The 25,043-nt window shown below is 37.7% G+C and overlaps 1 protein-coding gene across 1 annotated transcript in view; it reads left to right on the top strand.

The window, feature by feature from the left end:
• The window catches only part of AK9 (adenylate kinase 9), an 81,592-nt gene extending 57,240 nt beyond the window's left edge, over positions 1–24,352 (top strand). Inside the window, exons 28-42 of the mRNA XM_004674083.2 lie at positions 2,073–2,292; positions 3,500–3,562; positions 4,300–4,302; positions 8,061–8,264; positions 8,598–8,816; positions 9,678–9,891; positions 12,453–12,654; positions 14,405–14,551; positions 14,659–14,879; positions 17,000–17,196; positions 18,238–18,407; positions 18,622–18,720; positions 20,892–20,994; positions 23,656–23,770; positions 24,150–24,352. Of these exons, the coding sequence (XP_004674140.1) occupies positions 2,073–2,292; positions 3,500–3,562; positions 4,300–4,302; positions 8,061–8,264; positions 8,598–8,816; positions 9,678–9,891; positions 12,453–12,654; positions 14,405–14,551; positions 14,659–14,879; positions 17,000–17,196; positions 18,238–18,407; positions 18,622–18,720; positions 20,892–20,994; positions 23,656–23,770; positions 24,150–24,352 (2,380 nt within the window). The remainder of the gene's footprint in view (positions 1–2,072; positions 2,293–3,499; positions 3,563–4,299; positions 4,303–8,060; positions 8,265–8,597; positions 8,817–9,677; positions 9,892–12,452; positions 12,655–14,404; positions 14,552–14,658; positions 14,880–16,999; positions 17,197–18,237; positions 18,408–18,621; positions 18,721–20,891; positions 20,995–23,655; positions 23,771–24,149) is intronic.
• The last annotated feature ends 691 nt before the right edge of the window (positions 24,353–25,043 follow it).

Genomic DNA, 25,043 nt, shown 5'->3' with positions numbered 1-25,043 from the left:
TATCTCAATTTGTATACTTTTATTTGCTTTATTCAGAAAAGTTAAAATGTAATTAAACATATATTTTTAAAATTCTCCTTTAATTTGTATGTAAACTAAATTGATTTTTACTTGGGCTGAAAATCAAAAACATCTGGAGAATTACTGGGGAAAAAAATAATGATGGATGGGACTCCACCCAAAACAACTGAATCAAAACTTATAGGAGTGTGAGGCTAGGAATTAAATTGGTATCTTTAAGAGCTTCCAAGCTGAATCTGATCTGTAGCCATGTTTGAGAACACAGGTTCTAAACCCATGTACGACAGTATGGTGCTAGACCTTTTTCCTGAAAGTCTTTTAAAATTTTTACATGAGCCCCCCTTTTTAGCATAGCTGTGCATAATGTTAGCTCTCAACCAGGAACTGGAACAGGCTAATCCAGACAGACAAATTTAAGAATCTCTAGATTACCCCAGTTTAAAACTTTAGCTTGATTTCCTACCCAACAGAAGCAAATGAAATGATATAGTACTGGTAACAGCAAACTCTAAAATAGAACTTACTTTCAGTTACTACTCTACTTAAATTTATCCCCATAAATTTACTCTATTCTTACAACTACAATAAGGTATATAAAAATTTATTCTCTCAAAAAAAAAAAATTTATTCTCTCACTTTGGAGATAAGAAACTATATAATAGAGGCAGCCAGTCTCCGTGCTCCTCTGAACATTCTCTTTCACTTAGCACATAGCCTAGATGAGTGAATGGGGTTATTAATCAGTGACCTTAATTTCTGCGGGTTTTTTTATTCAGTTTTTTTTTAATTTTGTTCCCAAAATTAAATCTCTAGTTGGAGGAAATTTTGGCAGGTTACCGGCAGTACATAGTCATGGGATTTTCCTCATTCATCTAGCTCCCATCCTCACACTATACATATTTTAAAAAGAATATACATTGGAGAATTCAACATTCTTAGAAGTTATAAGGGAAATTGTAAAGGCCTGAAAATATAATAGCTGAATATTATGCAAGCATTAAAATGTATTATAATAAAGAAGTTGTACTAGCATCAGAAATGTGATTTATAATATAGTAGAGAGGTGGACTGGGAAAATCAAGTTGAAAAAAAAGAAAGCAAAATATTGATAGCCTCTTAAATATGAGGCTAGTGATAATTTTGCCTTTTTCATGTTTATCTCTATTTTCCAATTTTTCTATAGTGAGACTTGTTGCTTTTATCATTGGAGGGGGGATATCAACACATATTTAAAAGACTGGTGTTGTATTAGTACTGGGAAATATAGCAAGGGCCTAAACTAAGATGCAATAATAGAAATGGAAATGTGGCAATAGTCAGGACTTTGCTGTTACATGTGAGAAGCAGAAGGAAGTTGAGGGAGAGGGCTGAAATAATTCTGAAGTTCAGAAACTGAACCCTAATCCAAAGAAAGAGCAATGTGGAAGGGTGGCAATTAATATGACTTTTGACAACATAATGCATGTGCAGTTTCTCTCAAGTAGAGAAACTAAACACCTTTTGAAAAATCTGAATTCAAAATCAGAAAAGTGGTTGCATGGAGAGGGAAAAATTTAGGAGCCACTGACAAGTAAGGGACATCTAAAGCAGAGGAAACGGCACTAAAGAAGAAGATACATATCTTGTGACCAATATGTATATCTGCTTATATAATAAAAAAGAAAACAAGATGTTAAATGCCAGTTAGCTCTTTTCCTGCATTTGTTTGTCTCTCCTAGCTTCATATATAAGTCATCTTCTTAGCATAGCAAAAAACCCCTTTGTCACTCTCAACAATTAGAAAATTTCAAGGCATTTGCTACCTGGGAGGCAGGAATATAGATGAAGACCAAATATGAATGAAAATAAAAATATTGGAATGACAAAGATCCCTTAGTTTCCTATAAATCAGTCTTTCAAAAGTAGAAATACTGAAAGAAATAAAAGACACTATAGTAATCTTTTAAACTAATTGTCGAGTATTTTGTATAAAGATTTATCAATGTTTCCATTTTAATTGCTATTTATAATATTTTCAGCAAATAAAGTGAAATTATGAAATATCTACCTAGTTCCACAGGTTTTATATTAGATGGTTTCCCACGATATCTTGATGAGATCCAGTTTCTGGGGGAACATGGGTTTTTCCCAGATGCTGCTGTTTTTATACAAGTTGATGATCAAGATATTTCTGATCGCCTTCTTCCTTCCCAAATTAAAAAGTGGAAACTGAAACAAAAGAAGAAATTAGAAAGGAAAAACATAATCAAAGAAATGAAAGCAAAAATCAAGGTATTTACTTAAAAATCTTGAAGGAATTATGTTCAACATCTATTCAATTTATACAGTGGTCTTTACAAAAGAATAGTTTTTAATGGTGATATGACATTCATTATGAAAACATCTCTCAGATACTTACTGTTTATAATGTAAAAGTTAAGAATTATTTGAGACCTTTGTGATTATCAGCATACCAAGGCTTCTCTCTCAAAGGCACATACAATTAAGGATAGTGGTAGCACCAGAATATCCCTTTACCAGACACAGGAACAAATTAGAAGAAGCAACAAGTAGAGCAAACCTTGAAACACAAAGAATTAAAACTTTAAGTAAGTGCTTTTTGTGCTGCCTCTGAGAATTCTGACATAATCCTTCAAGGTGATATAAGCTACAGTCAAACAGGTCCAGATATTAGCTATGAACATCTTTTCTAAAACTTTAATCTAAGGAATAGCTCATAAAATGTTCAAAAGTGTCAAGGAACCCAATATTTTACTCCTAAGAATTTATCTAACAGAAATGAAAACCTGTCCCACATAAAAATTTACGTGAATATTCATAATAACCAAAAAGTGGAAACAACCCACTGTTCACCGACTGATGAATAAATGAGCAAAGTATGGTGGACACAGGGTGTCTACGCAGGGTATGCTGGTCCTGGCCCAAGTTAGCAGCATGGGACCTCCTGATTCCTTCCCTCCGTGGGCACACCAAGGTCACAGCCACACATAGAGCAGTTTGCTCTGAAAGAAATCAGAAACTAGCTGAGCGACTCCTGGACATTGCGAAAATGAGTAAATACTTTCATCACCTACATCAAAATAGCTGCAGTGTCAGGCTTCAGCTTCCTGTCAGCCTGTGTTGACAGTGACCACCCTCCTTTTCGGGACACCATTAGTTGAAAGAATGATATCGCATTAGTTAAATGCTCAGCTTCTGTTAACCACCTATGAAATGGGGTAATATTCTCTGCCCAGCAATATGTTTTGAGCAGAATATGAAAGTGTGTATATATATATATATATATAGTAGCTGGCCAAGAGATCCAGAGTTATGAGTATACAGCAACAGAATTACCACCATCACACATACTTTTCCAGAAAATTCACTTTCCTTTCACCTAAGTGTTATTCTCACTTTGAGGGGGGAAAATGTTAATACATAGAAAGTAATTTTACCATCATTTATTAAACATTTTAAACATCTCTTTCTTTAACAGAATGATAGGATTTCTAGAAGGAGGGCAGAACTCATAGCAGAGAGAGAGGGCAAAAGGAAAGATGTAAGTAAATTTAAAAAAAATTTTTTTAATTGTTTTTCTTTTTTTTTTAAAGATTTATTGGGGTACAAGCCAGAGGTACAGGGATAGTGAGAGGCTTCACCAGAGACAGAGTGGGGAGCAGAACAGGCTGACTGATGAAGTACACTGCTGAGGGAAGCAGCAGGCAGGATAGGAGAGGTCTACCATGCCATGTGGATCACCTCTGAGGTGGGGATCAAACTCATGCTGAAGCTGCTGAGAGCAGCTTGCAGTATTGGGTCCTAACCTGTTGCGCCACCAGGGAGGGCCCGTAAATAAAAAAATTTTAAAGCAGTGCACTCATTATCTCCTCCCTCCCTTCTCTTTCTCTCTGTAGGTGATAGATAGATATATATAAATACATATACATGTACATACATGTATACATATTTAGACAGATAAAGATAATTATACTATATAGTGTAAAATAAAAAGATGCATTAAAAAGTCTTGAAAGAAATACCTAGTTTATATGCAACTGTGAGATTATATGTTTTTATTTTCTTTATAATTTTGGTATTTCATAAATGTTTACAGTGACCTATTATTTTTATAGCCAGAGAAGTGAATATTTGTAAGGAAATAAAACCACTAAAGATGTTCAAATAATCTAATATAAGATATAATTAAATCAGACTATGCTGCTTTTGGATTTTCATTTTTGGTTTTGTCAGTAGCAGCCCATGTCTTAAGGGGGGAAATGGGCAGGGAGGTTTGAGAATGTGTGAAGATGTGCAGAAACTAAATATAGACTGTCTGGTGATCAAGCATGGAATGGGGTAGAGCTTGTGAAGCTCGGAGTCATGAACTGTGCAGGGACCCAGCACAGCTCCACTCCATCTACTGATATTTAAAAAAAAAAAAAAACCTTGAAGACCGAAGGTTTGGTTTTGTTTATTAGCAAGGAGCTATTCCTAAATTGTGCTGCTGACCCAGACAAGTGAGTTCTATAAAAGACATAAGGCTCAGATTTAGACAGCCGGCTCATAAGTAACCGTCGTAGCCCAGGCAAATGGTAGAATAGCCTGCCTCCTTTCATTTCCTCTGGCTTAATGCCTCTTTGTAGCATCCTTTCAAGGCTGACTCTCCAATAATCATATACTCATCCTTATAAAAATGTTCAACACGACGAAGGAAGGGACTTATTACTCTGGTGAAGACATGTTTGTTTTATATACAGATAAAGTGTAACAGTAGGTTAAAACATTGCAGAAAAGGAGTTGAAACGATCATTTCTTGGTCCAAAATACATAGAACCTAAAGTACATCTGAAATGATTAAACTGAGAATATTGTGTCACCATCTACAAAACAAGACGTCTTCTTCTCTTTCAGTATTTGCCTTGACCTTTACTCATTCAGTCAGTCAGTCGGTCTATCATCAAACCTTTATTCAGCACTTAGAGTATTTTATTTTATTTTTTATTGACGTTACCTTACAGCAAAGTATCAAGTATGTACCATTGAAAATCAGTGTGTGTATATACTACATTAAGCCCAACTTTATCCATCACCAAACAATTGTTCTCTTTGTCCTGATTACCTACTCCTTTCCACTTCTCTGTGGCAACCATTAAGTGGTCTTATAATATAAAAATTTACTTTTGTTTTACGTAGTTCATCTCTTCATTTGTTTTCCCTATGTACTATACATGAGTGAAATCAAACAGTGTTTGTCTTTCCCCATTTGGCTTATGCGCAATACCCTCTAGGTCCTGGAGAATCAACCGTGAATAAAATTGACAGAGGTTTCTCTGGCCTTATCATTCTCTAAATAAATATGTTCTGAAAATCTATGAAATTCAGCCCATTAGTGGATACTATTGAAAATACATCCTGCCTCTTCCTCATACAAGAAAGACTGAATAAAATATAGGCTCACATCTAATGTGACAGCTCAGATCAGTTACTGAGACACTCTGAGTAGCATCTGCCTGGTTTCCACATCACTCAGGAACTAGCTTTCATGAACAGACATGGGAATTTTATTTGCCTCTTTGTACAGAATAAGCAGCTCACCTTTTTATGACTAGCCAGGAAACCACGGGGAGATAAAGCCCTCCCCGGTTTGTCCTCTTGCCTTTAATCAAAACCATTGCCTTTTTATTGCCTGACATCTTGGCAGCAGATAAAACATTTTTAACATTAGAAATCACTTCCAAAGTTTCATTTTGCTCAGATTATCACTAATTTCAGGGAAATGTTGCCATCTTGTGGAATTTTTATGACTAAGACTGTCCTACACACATATCCTTTCGTGTTGAGATTTACATTGTACAGCTTCCACTTCTCAGTGGCCTAACTTCTGCTCTGACTTCTTCCTCTGCCTGTCCACTGACTCCTTCCCCGGTGCCCGGGTCTCTTCTACACCTGTGTTGGGTAGCCACAGGTGTGGAGGGAAAAGCTAAACAAAGCAGAACAAGGAGCCAGGGCAGTTTTAGCAAAACAACACAGCCTCAGTCCTGAGGAAAGCCAGAGTCAGGTCAGGCTGAGGCAGGAACAATGTTTAGCAGCGGCCAAGACCATCCCTGGGAGCTTCCAGGGAGAAGTCAGAGTGTGTCAGCTCACAGATCAAAGGGCAGAGGGCACTTTGGGGTAGAACAGCAAGCAAACGTGTGCAAGGAGTGTACAGGCTGGAGGTGGGCACTGAAAACCCCCAAATAGTTCAAATCGGGTCTCAAAATCCAGAACTACAAGGCATCCTCAGTCCCCAGTGTACTAAGAGAAGCTAGTGTCTGAAAAACTGTATTGAGAAAGGCCTCCGACAGGTCTTTTATTTCTTCTGTTTCTTCGTTTCCACCTCTCATATTCTCCCTAGTTGTAAGTATTTTGACAATAATCTCCATCTCCTAGGCTTCTACCCAGACAGAGACGTCCCTCTGCTTTCCCCTCCTGACAGAATGCTGTGACACATTTACCCCAAACTGAGTCCTGTTTCTCTGAAATCATGAGTTTTGTTTTTTCTTTGTCCCCTCTTTTCTGTTTCATCTAAATTGAATACAGTTTAGATAGATATAGTCAATGTTTATTTACTGATTGACTTCTCTGTTGTAACTCTAGGCATTATTTTTTTGGTGGGTGTGCTCGAGTGACTTACACATCCTTAGCTTTTTGCACTCTGCTTGAAGTCAGTAGTATACTATATAATATTGTAGAAGACTTGGAACAATGTAGTCTTTACATCTACCCTATTCAACCATCAACCTTTATATACTAATTATCATATTTTACCACCAAATATAAACTCCACAGGAAAAAAATGTCTGTTTTAAACAAAATTTCATATGTATTTTCAATAAAGATTTCTTTTTTAAAAATAAATTCTTTTACCTTTATCCATATATTTACCATTTCTCATGCCCTTTATTCCTCTGAACTGATGGAAACCAGAAAGATAAATTGTCCTCCTGTATTATTTTTCTCTGACAGCTTTTCAATTTTCTCTGTATCTTTGCTTTTCAAGATTTTGGTCATGATATGCCCATACTGTCCAGTAGCTAAGCTCTGTAAGAAAGGAGACTGGACACCAAATATAAACTCCCTTAACCTCTCATCTTCCTCCCTGTATCTTCCAGTTCAAATCCCAGCTGTAGGCACCTTTTAAAGGAACTGAGGTCAAACAGTTACAAAGGTTAGACAATAACACACTAATCAGAAAATTACAGGCACGACATACTGACAGTGGGTGTGGAAAGCAACTGAAGAGTGGGGAGGAATAAAAGAATTTTGAGTATAATTTTCATATTATGTGCAGTAACAAAGAGCAAGGAGCCAAGATAACTTCCAGGATTCTAACCAGAAAGGGAACTTCAGTTGAGACAAGGAATACTTCAGGGAGAACAGAGTGTAGGTAGTGTAGAAAGATGAATATTATAGGGCTCGGTTTTTTGCAAACTAAACTGCATACCACTTAACGCCTATGACATCATGTATCACTAATACCCTGTCTTGGATTTTAATAAACATTTCTGTATTATTTCTATTTCCTCAGGGGGACTGTAATATCTTAAAGGATATAGACTAGTCTAATAATACAGTACTTTATATAAAGTGATAGTAATAGCTATCGTGGTATAGTTATAAAGCTATTCTTGCATGTTTACCACATGCCAGACACTTTTCTACAGACTTTGAATGTATTAACTAATGTTCTCACTAACCCTGTGAGGTATGTACCTCATAAACTGATCATGTCCAAGCTACATAGGTAGTAAGTGTTTTATACACTTGAATTGCATTATCTGTGACATTCTGATATCTATAACGTTTAATAGCTTGTCTGTTTACTTACTGCCTCACTGTCATGTCAGAGTCTTGAAGGTATTAAATTTCTGAGTACCACATATTGAAATTTTTTCTGTTAATGTAGGGGTGTTGCCATATAATGGCCAGTTCTCTCTAAATATCTCAAATGATTATATAGCAGTGTCTTTTGTTACATATTTCATGTGTATAGTAGAGGAGAACCTTTTCTTCCTTAGTTCATTAGAGACGATGATGAATTTAGTGAAGAAGACCTTGAAGATGATGATGATATTGAAAACATCCTTGAAGATGAGTTTCCAAAAGATGAGGAAGCGATGAGTGAGGAAGAGGAAGAGCAGGAAATTGATGCACTTGAACGCCTGAGAGGTGAACTTGGAGAAAAATTCGAAGCAGATATGGCAAACTTACAAATACTACAGGTTATTTTTTCTTCATTTTTCATAATTCAAAAAGTAACATTTGAGAATGGAAAAAGTAATTTGGTTTATATCTTATATTCTTTTAACATTTCAAAAGAAATGTGTACTTTAGGACTGTATTTCCTTTTGCCAGCACTGCTTACAATTATTCAAACAAGTTAATGTGCCAGGGGCCATATGGAAACTACCTGGGATCAAAGATTTAGTTGCCAGTGTGTAGCCATTCAGAAGTTGAGTGGTCATCAGTCATCAGCAAGGATGTGTTCCGTGACTGGATGTCACCAGCTTTTATCCCATGAAAAACATTGGCTTTCTGATTTTTTTTCTCATCAGGATGAATTTGAGAAGTTTTTGATACCAGTAATTTTCATTAATGGAGCTCGGAAGATGCACATTGTACAATATGCCTTAAATATGAAGCTGAAATCACTGGTGGAGAATCGTGCAAGCATTTTTGAGAAATGTTATCCAATATCATCACACCTTGCCCAGAAAATGCTCAGTTTTACCTATAAGTATATAAGCTCTTTTGGCTACTGGGACCCTGTAAAGGTAATGACAGCAAGTGCATCTGAAATCATGTTTTCTCTTATTTCCTTTTTTTTTTTAATATCTAAGAAGACAGTGGATAATTTGTCAAAAAATCATAAGCGTTGTACATTCTTAACTAGCTATAAAAATGTCTGGTTGTTTGCCTTTCTAAAGTGAGAAAAGTAGTTGAGTTTAATGTGTCTCTATTTTTATGGAGATAACCTAATGCTAGCTTGGTTGATATTGACCCAATCAGTTTTGATTGTACCATGCTGCTTTCTTTATCATGTTTTAAGATTGCCAGGAGAAACCTTTTCAAATATTATGATGAAATATAGAAAAATATATTGTATTGAAATACAGAGTTAAGCAGGTATTACCATCACCTATTTAGCAATAATAGTCATGCCCTAACCTTTCTGAGATGGGTAAATGAGAGGAAGGCAGAATAAGAATCCTATTTAAGGAGGAAAAAAGGCATATGTCCAACACAGTTGGGATCATAGCAGAAGTAGGGGGCAGGGGTTATAGCTTCCACTCATTATTTTGGAGGACCACATTTTCATCCATAATGCCGTATTAACAATGGACATGTTTACAAACATTGTACTCCTTGACAAAAACAATCAATATGACTAAAGACATTGTGAAGCTAGAAGAAAAGCTGTCATTGTCATAAACTAAAAACTATTTAAGAAAGATTACAGTAATTATGTGAGTGCAAATAACTTGTTCTTTTTAGTTTTAACATTAATATTTTATTGTATTAGTCATCTCATTCTGTAAGAAAATTTTTCTTAAGTTACAATTTTTAAAGGTATTTGAAGAAAATGCTATATAAATTAGAGCTAACATACAAACTCAATCTTGTATATGTTGCAGCTAAGTGAAGGAGAGACAATTAAGCCAATTGAAAGTCCAGAGAATCCACTGTATCCTGTAATCCATCGTCAGTACATTTATTTTTTATCTAGTAAGGAAACCAGAGAAAAATTTATGAAGAACCCAATCAAATATATCCGCCAACCCAAACCTAAGCCTGCGATGCCCATTAGGATTGCAATTGTGGGACCACCAAAATCTGGGAGAACTACAGGTAAGGGTGTGCTTACTTTTGTTATCCTCAAGCATTAAATAATCCCTGGAAACAAGTGCCCTTTCTCCAGGAAGCTAACCGTTGGAGTTGGATCCAAAAGCAATAGAAAATCTATAGGTTGATAACCTTTAAAGAGCAGAGATTCAAAAAGCAGCCTCATTCCAATATAGTCCAGACTCAAGAGATAATTCTTGTGTTTTTGTAAGCTTTTCCAGAGTAGGAGATAAAAAACAATGTTTCCCAATTTTTTTTCCAATTTCTTTTTTATTAAGGAGTATAATTCATATAATCAAAAATATATAAAGAAAGTAAATTCATTTTTAAATTAGCATAGCCATCATATAAGATAATAAGGAAAAAAAGCTACAAATGACTATCAGGTAACAGTATGTGACAATTTATATTGGCATAAAAATTATTATATTAACAGATTTTGTAATACAATAGACTATTAATAATTTAGAGAGTGAAAATCCATAATATTACTCTTTGCTTTAGAAGGCATTTTGGTAAACTGTATTACTGTAATGTTTGAATTTGATATAACTTAGGTCTGTGGCATTTTTTAGACACAGATAGTCCTGTTGCATTAAGTAACACCACACTGATAAAGAGACTGGAGGCGTGGAGCAGGCTGCATAATGCAGGATGCTGCTGAAGAGCAAGATCCTGGCCTTTTTATTGATAAACCAGTCATACAGCATTAGTCATATGAGGAAGTAGAAAAAGAGAGGGAGAAGCAGAAGAAGCAGGGGAAGGGTAGAACTGTACTTCTCATCTGCTGATTGCATGGTATGTAGATCAAGCCCTGACTCCCCAGTCAGGATTTTAATGTTATCAATGAGGCATTCCCACTGATCAGCTCTTGGGTCCTTCTTCATACATCACTCAACAGCCCTCCAGGCATTCCCGGTTGTACCTTGTGATGTATAAGTCAGGAGTGAGTATATGCATCTGTCCTCAGCCCCTTGGGCATCCCCAGCCATACCCCATGGTGCATACCCTTCCCAGGGTGGTCTGACTTTATGTTCTTAATTACTTTGAAAGGTACCCCATAGGGCTGGGCTCCTATGCCCAGGCAATTCTGACCTTGCTTTAGGAATACAGAACTGTAGTAATAAAATGGAGGCTGGTTAAGCCACCTAGAATTAGCAGACCCACAAATCCAATAATTGGTTGATAATATTTTTTCAAGATGATACATTAATAACATGAACAGTGGTTGCTAGCAATGAGAATAGCAGAAAGGACATACAAGAGATATTTCAAAGGAAAACTATAGAACTTAATGGCTGAATGGAGAGAAATGAAGTCAAAGATTAATGTGTTACCAGAAATAAAAAAGGAGCTTTGTGTTCTGGCTCTTGATCTAAAAATTGTTTTGCCTATTTAAACTTCTTTATATGACAAAAGAGTTATTAATAGTCATATTCTAAATATTGAAAAAGATAATATTTTCAAAGAAAGAACATTGGCTTTCAAAATAAGACCTGACAACCCAAACAAAAGGTGAAAATTAGACAAAATAATGTGCTTTCTCATTTCTTTGTTGAAATAGAGGTTATTTTTTAGACAAAATGTCAAATTATAAAAGCTGAATTATATTAAAAAATATTTTTCTGATTCTAACTCACAGCTGAGGCAAAACTGAGATTAAGGGCTCTGTAGTCCCCCAGGGGCTTCCTTTGGCTGATCTTAGCTGTGGCCAGTTAATCTGCATTCCCAATGGGTGAGAGGGGCTCTTGCAGTGTCCTCTACCCATTTTCGTCTCCACAAAGTGCTCAACAGGGTATCTCAGCCACAGCAGAGCACACACACACTTACCACGGTCTGGAAGCCACTGCCTGTAGTCTAATAAGAGAAGCTGAGGTCCAAGCAGATCTACTTTCAACCCATGACAATACCAATATGACCTTGAGCAAGTCATTCCATTTCAGTAGACATCCTATCTCTCATCTATAAAATTGGAATTTCAACCCCAATTCTACCCATCTGATGAAACAGTTGAAAATATCAAATAAGGTCACAAAAAATAATTGCCTCATAAGCTTTAAATTACTAAGGTATCAGGTATGCCATTATCATTTTTAAAAATTATTTCTTAGTGGGCTCACTGGTACTTAACTATATAAATTGTGCTAGTCTGAAAATAGCCTGGGGTCAGTAGGTGGGTAGACAGGGGCAAAGTCTACAATCCAGGGACACAGGACTGTTAGATTGTTATTTTGGACGTAATACAAGGGTAGTATACTCATTATTAGCACAGATGGGATACCTTGAAAAGCTCTCAAAAATGTTTCTGCTTTTCTGGAAGAATGAAAACATTTAAATATTGTTTTAATTATTTCTTTAAAATACCACTGCTTTATTAATTAGATCCACTAGCCACATACCCGAAATACTAATAATGACTGACCTTTGACAATAATTCAGTAAAATATGCCAATTGTAACTTTAAAAACTTCTTTGAGGAATATGAAAATTTTATGTTATTAATTAGAATATAAACCTAAAATTAACTGATAGATTTATGAAATGGAATGGGTTTTAATGTTTTTCAGTTGCCCAAAAACTGGCAAGTCAATATGGTTTAAAGCGTTTGTCAGTAGGAGATGCTTTGCGTTATATATTAAACAACCAACCAGACACAGAACTGGCAATTATGTTAAAGTGGCATCTTCATAAAGGAATGACAGTACCTGATGAACTAGCTATTCAAGCCCTGGAAATATCTCTGATGGAAAGTGTATGCAATACTGTAGGGTAAGTGTACCAGGATAGAGGGAGTAAATCTTTCAAGAAATTACTCACTGGCAGTTAAAATCTTTAAAGCTTCTAAAGCTCTTGTTAAAGGTATGACCTGCTTCTCAAACTTGGGCACCTCTATGGCCACATATTTTAATTTTCTGTCAAGCAAACCTGTGACTCAAGTACTCACAAGCCAAAATAGCCCAAGAGGAAGCTGGTGTGACTTCTACAGCCCAGTGGATCTCACTGCCCCATGAAGTGATAACGGACTGGACCTCCCCCTTCTCTCAAAGGAACAGGCCCAGGAGATACAGCTGCTCACTGAGCCCGCTCTCTGCTCCCACAGGTAGCAGTGCCGCTCCCTTAAGGTCAGATTTGGACAGGGGAGCTCATGTTTGAATTATTTCTTTAGTTTACACTCAAGCATTCCTCCCCCAGTATAACCCAAGTAGAAAAAGCAAGTGAAACCTAAGGTCCTGCTCTTGAGTCCAGGTCACTGACCTAGAATCCCCCTAAATTATTCATAAGTGTAATTTACCATGCCCTTCCCTGCCATGGGTCTTTAATCAAATTCTTGGACAATTCTAACTTCAGTTATGGGGAAGCAGATTCCAGAGCATCCTTGGATTTAAGCAAATTGAGTTACTTCCTCCCTGGTTTTCAGCTTTATAGAAGAGCAATTTCAATTAAGGCAACCTTGACTGAGTCACAAACCCTTTATTACAAGATTGTAACTGTCCACACACCATGAATTTCTCTAATCTTGAGGGCCACTCAAGCAATCCTTTCTTCACAAGATGGAGACATTAAACTACTCTCCAATTCAAGTAACAATGATGGCACCCCATACCTTCTCTATTAAGCTTGGCTGGCCGTCTTAATTTATAACCCTTTCAGCCATGGAATGTAAAAATAGTGCCTGGCAGTTTGGCTGGAGAGTTGTGAGGGAAGACATCCTGTGACTCAGCCCAGAGCAGCAGCTGACATGCTCAGCTTGCTCCTGTCACAGATCTCATGAGCTTCCTGACTTTGGGGGCCACTCATCCCAGAATTTGTAGATGGCCTTTATTTCTCTCCGTTTGACAGTAACCCTCTCACAAGTCACCATCCTTTCTGATGAGAGGCATGCTTGTCCTGATGAGATGGTTCCCACCCAGATCTCTTGGTAGACTTCTCATAACTCTGCATCTCCCTTTCTAGACTTCCAGCCTCCTCCTTGAACTTTACTGTGAAGGCAAGTTTAGAACCAATTTTTCCCATATTGCTTAATCTCTTACTAAAAAGCTATTGATTGTGCCAGGCCCTACTATAGTTGCTTCCTGTCCCTGATGTACAACCTCTAAGACCACTGTAAAGGTTGAGTCTAATTTCCCCTATTTTACTGAAAACTGAGGTTTGGAAAAACATCAAATCAAACTGAGCTTCAAATGTAAGTCTGTCTGCTTCTGAGGCCTACACTCTTTCCACCGCCGTCACAGGAAGAGTAACAGCACCAATTGAATACGAACGCATGTTCAAGATATGACGTGAGTTACTGCCTACATCCTGCCAAGACTGCCTTGGGATGCTAAGTGTACACATTCAGAGTTGTGTTAGTATATATGCTGCCCTTATCTCTAAGTAGAGGGTGAATCACAAAGAGCAGAAATCAGGTTGCTAATTAACAGGGGACTTCTGCTATAGAAATAGATTCTGAAAAGACAAGAGGGAAGCTTTGAGAGAAACAAAAGTTTGGAGTTTTTATTTTCACTATTCTCCTTGTTAGTGTTGTCATTGATGGATACCCTGTAACTTACCATCAAGTCAGTATCTTGGAAGCCAGGTCCATCATCCCAATGGTCATCTTTGAGTTGAATGTGCCTTCCAAAGAGATTTTCAAAAGACTGTTCCTGGAAAAAAAAAAGGGACCAAGGTAAATAAAATATGCAATGAAAACAGTGGTAAAGAAATGAGTTTTAGCCACCCAGTGAAGGAGTATGTTCTAAGAGCTTTTTCCATTCCTTCTCTTTTTCTTTCTAGTTTGCCTTATCCATTGCACAACAGTGCACAAATTATAGCAGTCAAGAACTCAAGGTACAATAAAAATATTGATGAAATTAGGCAATATTATGAAAAACAGCATCAGAACTGGTATGTGATTGATGGATTCCACAGCAAATGGTGGGTATGGAATGAAGTCATTAAGAAGATTCAAATGGTGAATGGGTATATACAGATATATCTGGAAAGAATACAAGCAGGTAAGAAAACATTGAAATGTTCAGATGGAATAAAATAGGAATTTAAATTTTGTTCATGTTTTCATAAATCATTCAATTTAAACATCTGTTTCTACAATCTTTTTTTTTTTTAAAGATTTATTTAGGGTACAGGCCAGAGGTGCAGGGTGGTGAGAGGATTCACCAGAGACAGAGTGGGGAGCAGAACAGGCAGATCTATGAAGTACATTGCTGAGGGGAGCAGGGGGTGGGTCAGGAGAGGTCTGCCACGCCATGTGGTCACCTCCGGGGCAGGCGGGAATTGAACTCATGCTGCAGTAGCATTTGCTTCTTAGTGTTGTGCTTTAACCCACTGCACCACCAGGAAGGGCCAGTTTCCACAATCTTAATCAGCATTTTAAGTATACACTACTATTCAGTTATCATGACATGTTGACAAAATTTTGTGTGGCAAAATTTGGTAAAGTTCCCAGACATTTTGTCTTAACTGCTATTCTAGGAAACCTCTTGATTCTGGAAAAAGAGTACAAAGATATTTGAGACATTCTACCCAGTTGGTGCTCTGAACTCTTCAGAGAAAACTGGAACTTAATGATGTGGTCAGTATTCAAGGACGGAGCCCCTTTCTAGGGGGGCCCAGAAGTAACAGAAGGAATTTGTCGTTATTTTATTTAATTCTCTTGACTCTTAGATTTTACCACTTGGAAAACTCTGTACTCTACCAAATTAAAACCAAAAGACCCTTTGGAAATGGTGCTGACTCCACACTGATGATTCTTTATTTCAAGAGGTGGATGGAGAAAATCAGCCAAGAAACCAGTGCTTGTTAAATGGCTGACTTGCTACCATTGCCTAAAGGAATGCCAGCTAATAAAGATGGCTTTATTTTGAAAGTGCTTCTTTCTCCTCCCCCATTCCCTGTTTAAAACACAACTGTGGCAGGATTGTGTGGTGGAACCTTCTCTGGATCTGGCTTTAGCCATCACCTTTTCATGTCTAGGCCCAGCCATTTTGGGAGGTGTGTATGGTATTTGGTATCAGAAGCATGTACCATCTTGATGCTCAGTCATCGAGGAAGTCCACCTTCTGACTTGCGTTTCTGGAAGCCTCTAAAAGTTTATTCATACGTTGTTTGGGGCAAATCCTGTAATGAGCTGAGTCTAGACTATTTATAGTCTTTACATACCATGGTGAATGAGGAAGAGTCAACCTGTTTTGTTAGATAAAATTAATGTTATAACTAACAGAATACTGCCCTAAACCTGTGAAGGTGTGATGTTGTTCTGAATTCTAAAATATTTTGTATTAGCCAATAAATCTAGTCCCAAGAGTCTCTAAAAATACACCTGAGATGAGATCATTTCTATCCTTAGGAGAAATCTAATAGGTTTACATTGTCACATAACAAACCAAACTATGATTTTTCTGCTTCATAATGTTATAGTTAATTAAGACCTTCTTAGGCATAAAAATGAGAACAACAAAAAGGCAAAACTTGTCACTGGTGAAAGGGACCTTTAGTAAAATATATTGATTGGTATCACAATTTACTCCTTATAGATAGATGTATTTTAAAAAGTAAATTTATTCCCTATAACATATTACTTTGGAATATTGGGAGAAAATCCTTAAACTTGTCCTTTGAAAAAGTTAAGTTTCTTTCTTGTTAAAATAGAATCTCTAGGGCAAACCTAGTCATTTTGGGGGAAAAATATTTCTTCCCTCCTCTGGGATGGCACCAGGACACAAGGAGAAGTGATATCCATAATAATCATTTTAACAAACTATTCTGAAATCTATCCCACAGAAATTAAAAAACATATAGTAAATTTATGTGTGTATGAGTGTATGTGTATATAGTTTTTAACATATATATAGGGTAGGTGTATATACATAATAGCTAAGAATTAAAAAATTCATCAACAGGTGGTTAAATAAACTGTAAATACCATTATACACTAGAATAGTACATGTCAATTAGAAGTAATTAGGTTAATCATATCAATTGGTATGGAAAGATGTCAGAGAAACTCTTTACTCCATTGTTTGGAATCTACATTATGTACGCATTTATAGAATTTCAGTTATTTTAATTGTGTTTTCAATGAAGAAATATGTAATAGTTAATATGTTGATAACAGGAAAAGCTGCCCACATCGACAAGTTATGTATCACACCTCAGGAGCTTGCTTCTCGTCTGGGTGAATTTGGACAGTTCTGCCCTGTCAGCCTGGCAGAATCATATGAATTAATTGACTGCTCTGAAACTGAGTCCTTGGAATTTGCAGCTGAGTTCAGAGGACACTATTACAAAATGAGTTCTCAAGAAAAACTGAATGTAAGTTTGTTCCTAAGTCCAAACGGTTAGCTAGGGGAGGAAAATGTCTGTCTAAGAATTCATCAAAGTAGGGGTGGGCACCGCTAAGAGGACCCAGGAACTTGGGGCCAGGATCCCTGTTATTGGAACCTGTGACTCTGGATCCAGTGAAGCAATTCAGAAGTCACTCCTGACGCTGCCTCCCAGGACATATTTTGGCACAAAAGAGAAATTCAGGGTCATTGATAGACCCCTGGCTTGGGCTAGGTCAACAGGTAGGAAGACCCAACAATAAGCTCCACCAGTAAAGGGGAGGCTTAGCCTTGGGGTTCAGCCCACAGTGGGTACCCAAGGGTACTGAAAGGAAGTCAAAGTCAGTAGAAATGAAGCAAGAACTGACTTAATGTCGCCTATGATTTTAAAAATGTGTTACCTATGCCCTACTATAAACCTTACTTACCCTGTTCTGCTAAGTGGAACAGAATGCGAATTTATTCTGATATTATAGAAAGAGGTTATTAGTTGAAACTAACCAGATGCCTCTAAACATTTTATTTTCCTCTGAATAAATAGAAGTTTTTGATGACATTATTAAGGAGATATTTCTTTTTGCTAATTTAAAGGGTAATTGCAGAACTTTGAAACTGGAAGTGACAGAGATCATCTGTCCTTTCCATATATTCAATGATAACTGAAGCTGAAGGGCTTATCTCATCTGACAAAGGGCACCCACCTAGCTAGTGACACCACAGGACAGGAAGATGGGGTGGGGGGTGGGGAGGATGGTGCACTCTCTAGCACCAGTCACATAGCAGGAGTTCAACAAATGGTTTTGTACGAATGGATGAGTGAGTGAGATTAGGAGAGACCTTAGGTGTGATTCTGAGTAAATGAACTGCCAGCCAGGGAGCAACTCTTAGCTGCACTGACCAAACCTTGTCACTGAGAATGGGGAGAGTAGCAGGAGGGCTTCAGTGGATTTTTGATTAACATGATATTCCTCTTTTAAATGGTCTTAGTGCTGTCATCCATACTTGATCCTTTTTTTAAATCCTTTTTTAGAAATTTTTGGAGAACCCAGAATTATATGTGCCTCCATTAGCCCCTCATCCGCTCCCATCTGCCAACATGATGCCCAAAAAGCTGACGCTGTCAGAACTGAAGAGTCGATTCCCAAAGTGTGCTGAGCTCCAGGGCTACTGCCCCGTGACCTACGAGGATGGAAAGCAAAGGCACGTCTTTGCCTGAGAGAAGTCCAGGGTGGAATCCCTACTCAGGATAAGTGGTTCATAGAAGAATCTCTATTAGTCAAAAGGTCACTAGTATTTAAATGGCAAATGTTCTGTTTCACCGAGTCGCATTTGTAGAAAACTAGAACATTGTTGGCATTCTACCTAATAGTACTACATCTTAATTATACAATAGCAATTTGTGTTTGTATTTCAGATATGAAGCCCTAGTACCTGGTAGCATTAACTATGCTTTAGAATACCGTGATCGTATATATATTTGTGAGAGTAAGGAAAAACTCGAGAAATTTTTGAGGTAGGAATTTTCTTTGTCATAAATATTTAATGAATGTTTTTGTTCAATCTGCCATACTGGGAAACATACATGTGTACACACATAGAACATGCACATACACCCATATACACATACATACTCATCTGATGGTGAACTAGGATGGGCCCTGCTGTCCCAAAATCGATGGCTTCAGGGTAAGACAGATGTTTGGAACCTGATAACAACAGAATGTGAAGGGATTTAGGGTGGGAAATGCCCAGAGTTCTGAGAGAGGGACCAAAAAGTCTGAATTTCCTGTTAGAGTAAGGTCTAAAGGAGGAATGGGAATTGACTAGATGAAGGGAAAGAGGGACTTAAAAGGGGAATGGTGCAAGGGATCACAGGACTACAAGAAATTCCAACCTGGTTCTAATGGGACATGGAGATCGAAAGGGCCAGAAGAAAAGGAGATGGTGAACAAGGCCAGCATATGGAATGTCAGCTGCAATCACGGTAACATTTCAACTTGATCCGAAAAGCACCATGAAGGCATGAAGAGTGGTGTGAGTAAAGCTACAGGCTGAGGACCAGCCCTGAGAAAGAACAACACAAAAATGTCAGAAGAGTTTGCAAGGGAGAGTGACGTGAAAGGGAGTAAAGGGGGAGAATGAGAGTGTCTGGGGGGGCCTGACCAACAGGCCTACAAGCTGCTTAGAGGTCAAGCAAGACAGGATTTGAAAGCAGATCAGGTCATTGGCCACCGTGACAAGAATGGTTTGTTTCAGTAGGGTGAGGTGAGTGGAAGCAGTTACAGAGTGCGGAGGTCTAGACACCAGGTGAGGAATTTAAGACCTTGCCATAATTAGCCCAGAGGTTGCAAACAGATGTGTGCACAGGTCCTTTGCAACTTAGGAGATCAAGTGCTTGAGGGAAGCCATTGGCAGTGAAATTTGGGGAGCTGCTGTAAACTGGATCACTCTTGCTGCAGCTAAAGGAGCAGCAGTGATGCAGTCACTACCAGGCATTCTTGTTGTACACAAGGAGTTGTCCTGGCTTTTAAAACACTGTGACTGAATAAAAAAAAAATTTAACATGTGGATCCAATCATCTCTGCAGTGGTTTGTGGGTAGTTTGCCATTAGGAGAAGAGACATTAGTTGCTGGAAATGATGTAGGATTGAAGGAATGAAGTGACCTTTTAGTTTTCTTTTTTGATGGGGAAGGTATGAGCATATTTAAATGCCTGGGAAAGATCCACTTAAAAACAAAATGCCAAAGGTGAGAGAGCGAGATGGAGAGAAATTGAATAATAAGATACCCTCTCTGGAGAGAAGAGGTAGTGAGGGGCCAAAGTATGGGGGTGGGGAGAACTAACCATGGTGGGGAGGTGAACTCTGCCATGGAAAGAGGAACTCGCAGGTGCCTCTGCCTGTGCAGTGAGAACATTCCATGCGATGGCCTCTCCTTGTGTGTCGCAGCCTCTGAGCAGGGGTGACTTGGGAGAACTGACAATTTGAGGAGAATAGAGAAAGTTTTATATAACTGCTGTGAAAAAAATATTCAACTGAGAATAGCTAAGCAGGGCTGGGAGCCAGGTGAAACTGATGGCTATGAATTTTTAGGGCCTCCAGTCTCCCCACTTATTTCTCTTTCTCCAGCAGGAAAAATGAGCAATGAACCTGATTTTTTTTTTTGAAGTAGCATTGATTTATAACATATAGGTTTCAGGTGCACATCATTATATCAGGAGTTCACATCTATATATGCTGTATTATGATCTCCACCAAAAGTTTTCCACCTACAGCCACAACATTGACCCTCTTTACCCTGTTTGCCTACCTCCCCCCCCCTTTCCCCTCTGGCAACCACCATTTGGTTCTCATAATCTAAGAGTTTATTTTTGTGTTGTTTTATTTGATTGATTGATTGATTGGTTTTACTTTGTTCTTTTTTTTAAAGTCTCAGGTGTACAGCTTATATCAATATTCCTATAACTACCTTTTGATCACCACTTTAAATTACCCTTTCTATATCTACATTCCCAAATATATATATTTGCAAATACGGATATATATACACATATATGCAATATATATATACACACAGTATATGCATACTAAATATATATATAAACACAATATATACATATATACTGTGTGTGTGTGTATACAGTGAGTATTTTTTTAGAACCTCTATCAAACTTTGTGTTCTTAGATTTCCACTGAAATACTGGAACCAGAGGCTTCCATATAAACTTCCTCCACTAAAGGAACCAATACCTCTTACTAGTCTTCCTTTGCCTGGTTATCTGGAGCAGGTTAGTGGTTCATGAACATGAGACACTATCATTTTCCCAACAAAATAAATAAATTTTGAAATAACATATTGTGTGTGTGTGTGAGAGAGAAAGAGAGAGAGAGAGAGAGAGAGAGAGAGAGAGAACAGTACAATTCTTTAACAATTTTTGTTTTTTATTTTGGTAACAATGAAATTCATTGGAGAGATTTTTTTTCTTAATTTGAAGATGTTAGATCACCCATTACCTGTTTTTTATGTGTTCATGAAATAAAAAGTGAGATAAAAAGCCCACCTTTCATTGATAATCCTCAAATATACACCCTAAAGTGAAGGGAAGTGATAATCCTCAAATATATACCCTAAAGTGAAGGGAAAATAGATTGTCACACAATATTTTACATCTGATTTATAGTTTGGTCCTAATTATGAATTTCAGTGTCTGTAACACTTTTTTTAGTTGGAATCGTGCAGCTTCCACCTCTGAGATATGTGCTCATCGCTTGGGTTGCTAAAGTACAGTTCTTTTACAACTGACCCACCAAATCCAGATTTTTCCCAAAGTCCAGATGAAGCCTTCGACTCTCATTTTCTTTACCTAAATACTTATGCTTACACAAAGTAGTAAAACCCAACACCAGTTACTGATTTGCACGGACTTTGGGGCCTTAGCTGAGCTCAAATATCAACTCAGCTACCTGACCCTAGGCTAGTGCTGAACCTCTGTAGGTTGACACTTCCTCACCTACAAAAAAAGAGAGAGCGCCACACAGCCGACAGAGTCGCATGGTCAGGTGACATTTGGGCAAAGCACTTACCATAATGTGAAGTACATGTTAAATACCCGATCAGTAGAACACAATGATATAGTAAGAGTAGTAATAGTAATTTTAAAATTTAGCAGCAGCCAGCAACTACTTACAAGTTTACGTTTTTAATTCAGTAAAAGAAATGCCTAGGACATAATTTCAGACCTTTTTCACAAATTTATGTTCAGATTACTTGGGTGGGTAGCCTTCAATTTTAATGTCAAAATGCAAGATGAGGCTCAACCACAGCTGAGCTCTCCTCAGGAGAGCTTCACATCTTCCCCTCTGTGCTCCAGAATCTCAGCTGCAGGGATAACTGTGGCCTCCAGAATTCTTTGTCAGATAGTCAGGGGTCCTCTTGGGAGGTAACCAGTCCACTTCTGAGCCATGGAGATGGAGTGGCCAAGCCAACTCTTGAGTTCAGTGTTCCCTTCTTTCTTTTTGGCTTTTTATTATGGAAAACGCCAGACATATAAAAGTTGAGATAATTATGTAAAGAAGCTCATGTATCATTCACCCAGTTAACACTAAGCCAATGTGTAATTTTTTAAAAGATTTATTTATGTATATAAGAACTGGGGTAGAGGCCAGAGGTATGGAGGGTGAGAGGATTCACCCGAGACAGAGTGGAGAACAGAACAGGCAGTTTGACTGAAATAACACTGCTGAGGGGAGCAGCCAACTAGACAAGAGAGGTCTGGCACGCCATGTGGGTCAACAGCCTGGCCGGGGATCGAACTCATGCTGCAGTGCTTGCAGCCAGCTTCAAAGCACTCCCCTTTAATACTTTAAAAAGTATTTTTTACTTTTTTAAAAAAAGATTTATTTATGCATACAGAACTAGGATACAGGCAAGAGGTGTAGGTAGGGGTGGTAAGAGGATTCACCAGAGACAGAGTGGGGAGCAGAACAGGCAGACTGAAGTACACTGCTGAGGGGAGCAGCGGGCAGGTCAGGAGAGGTCTGCTGCACCATGTGGTCACCTCCCACCTCCCAGGGTGGGGATCGAACACATGCTGAGGTGGCTTTAGTTTTTAGTGCTGTGCTTTTACCTGCCACCAGGGAGGGCCCATTTTTTACTTTTTAATCAAATTATAATTAACCTTTGAACAATATGGGTTTGAATTATGTGGGTTTGCTCCTGGATGTTTTTATTCCCATCCCACCCTCTTCTACATCCTCTCATTTCTACTCAGGGTGAAAATGACAAGAATGAAGATCTTTATGATGATCCACTTATGATTTTCTTAATAATATTTTCTTTTCTGGGCCTCCCTTGTGATGCAGGGGTTAAGGTCTCGATGCTATCAAGCTATCACCAGCCAGCATCTGCGGTTGAATCCTGTTCAGGGAGCTGACCCACATGGGGCAGCAGACCTCTTCTGTCTCTCCTGCTGCTCCCCTCAGCAGTGTATTCCAGTAGATCCACCTGTTCTGCTCCCCACACTGTCTCTGATGAATCCTCACCTCCAGTACCTCTGGCTTACACCCCAGTTCTTATATTCATAAGTAGAAAAAGTATTTAAAATAGTAATATTTTCTCTAGCTAACTTTAATGTAAGAATACAGTATATACATATAACACAAAATATGTGTTATTTGATTATGTATTATTAGTAAGGTAGTAGTTAAATTTTGGGGGGAGTCAAACATTGTATGAAGACTTTCCACTGGGGGTAGGGTAGGAATTTGCACCCCTAACCTCTAAGTTGTTCAAAGGTCAACTTATTTTGTTAGCTGTTAGCTAAGTGGTCATATAACCACCTTTTAAAATCCAACCCCAAGAGGCCATTTGAGTTGAAGAATAGCTTCTTTATCTATTTGCTATGGAGAAAAGAGACCAAACTCAAACTGAAGCTGTTTCCTACCTGCAGGGCATTGCAACTTCTCTGATTAAAGCGATGAATGCAGCAGGATGCATAAAGCCCAAGTTCCCTTTCTTAAGTGTAAAAAGATCTGTGCTACTCTTTATAGCACTTCATCTAAAAGGTATGCCCTTTTTAATGAACTCAGAACTAATTTATATCTACTTATGCATATAATGAATGTGTTCTATCAGATTGTTGAGGTGGGTTGATTTTTGGATGTGGGGTGTGTGTGTAAGGGAGAGAGGATTTTAATGAAAATCTAAAACTGAATTTCTGCTTTTTAAAGCAGGAAGCATGAGTAATACAGTCAGCTCTCAGTAATTCATGCCACAGAGCAAGGTGTATAGAAGTGATTATGATCTAAAATAGAATAATCCCCAACGCTTATTTGGATTTGGCTATCTTCTCTGCTATAACTTTACAACTCACACATTCTCTTTCTGTTTAATGATTCACTAACCAAACAGAAAATATTCACAGTTCTGTGAAATTTTCTACAGCCTTTAATCCCAAAGGTTCTGAATATTCAAGAAAAAAGTACAAGAAGAAGATGGAGCTTTTTATAGAGAGGTGTGAACTCATCACTTACCTGAGCTCCAAGATGACCAAAAAATACAAGGAACCTCAGTTTAGAGCCATTGACTTTGATCGTAAATTACAGACCTTTGTCTCTCTCAGAAATATAGACCCAATTAATGAATAGCTTGCTTGGTAACTGCAACCAGAATCTCAAAAGGAAGCAGATTGAAGATCTGATCCTCTCTGATGTGTTTTTCCCTCCTGAATGAAGCACCACCCCTGCCAGCCTTCAAACAGACTCAAAGCCCCACCAAGCAGGAAGCAGTGCTCTTTCCTAAGCACACATTTAATATCATTTTAAAGTTTGTTCCTTTTAGCCTGAACGTTGATACTTTTACAAAGTAGTTATTCCATTTAGAACTCCATTTCGAATATTTAGGTAACATATGTAATAAAGCTTATTGTTCCTTTTTCTCTTTTTACGTTTTCAGTAGAAAAGTCAGTTTCTGCTAAAGAAAATTACTCATTTATTGTTAGAAAGCTTCAAGAAAGAAAATTAATGGTGATGTAAGAAATGTTGATTATACTTTTCATATAGGAGTTGTTTGGAAGCTTTATAAATGTAAGAAACTTTATTATTTTCCCCACAAAATAAATGAATTTTGAGATAACTTAAATGGTTGCCTGTTTACTTTTTCTTTATTAGAGGAAGCCAGTAATCGTAAGCATTTTTTTTGCAATTAGAAATGACAATATCAAGTACACTCTAGAGGAAAACTTATGAATTAAATTTTAACTAGATTTAAAAAATAAGAGTATCCATTCAGCAGCAACATAAAAACTTGAAGTTGTGAAATAGAAAGAGTGACTCTTTA

The sequence above is a fragment of the Condylura cristata genome, unplaced genomic scaffold (genome assembly GCF_000260355.1).
Source record: "Condylura cristata isolate star-nosed mole 26May11 unplaced genomic scaffold, ConCri1.0 scaffold00001, whole genome shotgun sequence".
NCBI lineage: Eukaryota > Metazoa > Chordata > Mammalia > Eulipotyphla > Talpidae > Condylura > Condylura cristata.
Note: the sequence above shows the minus strand (reverse complement) of the source record. Positions and strands in the feature narration are given on the sequence as shown.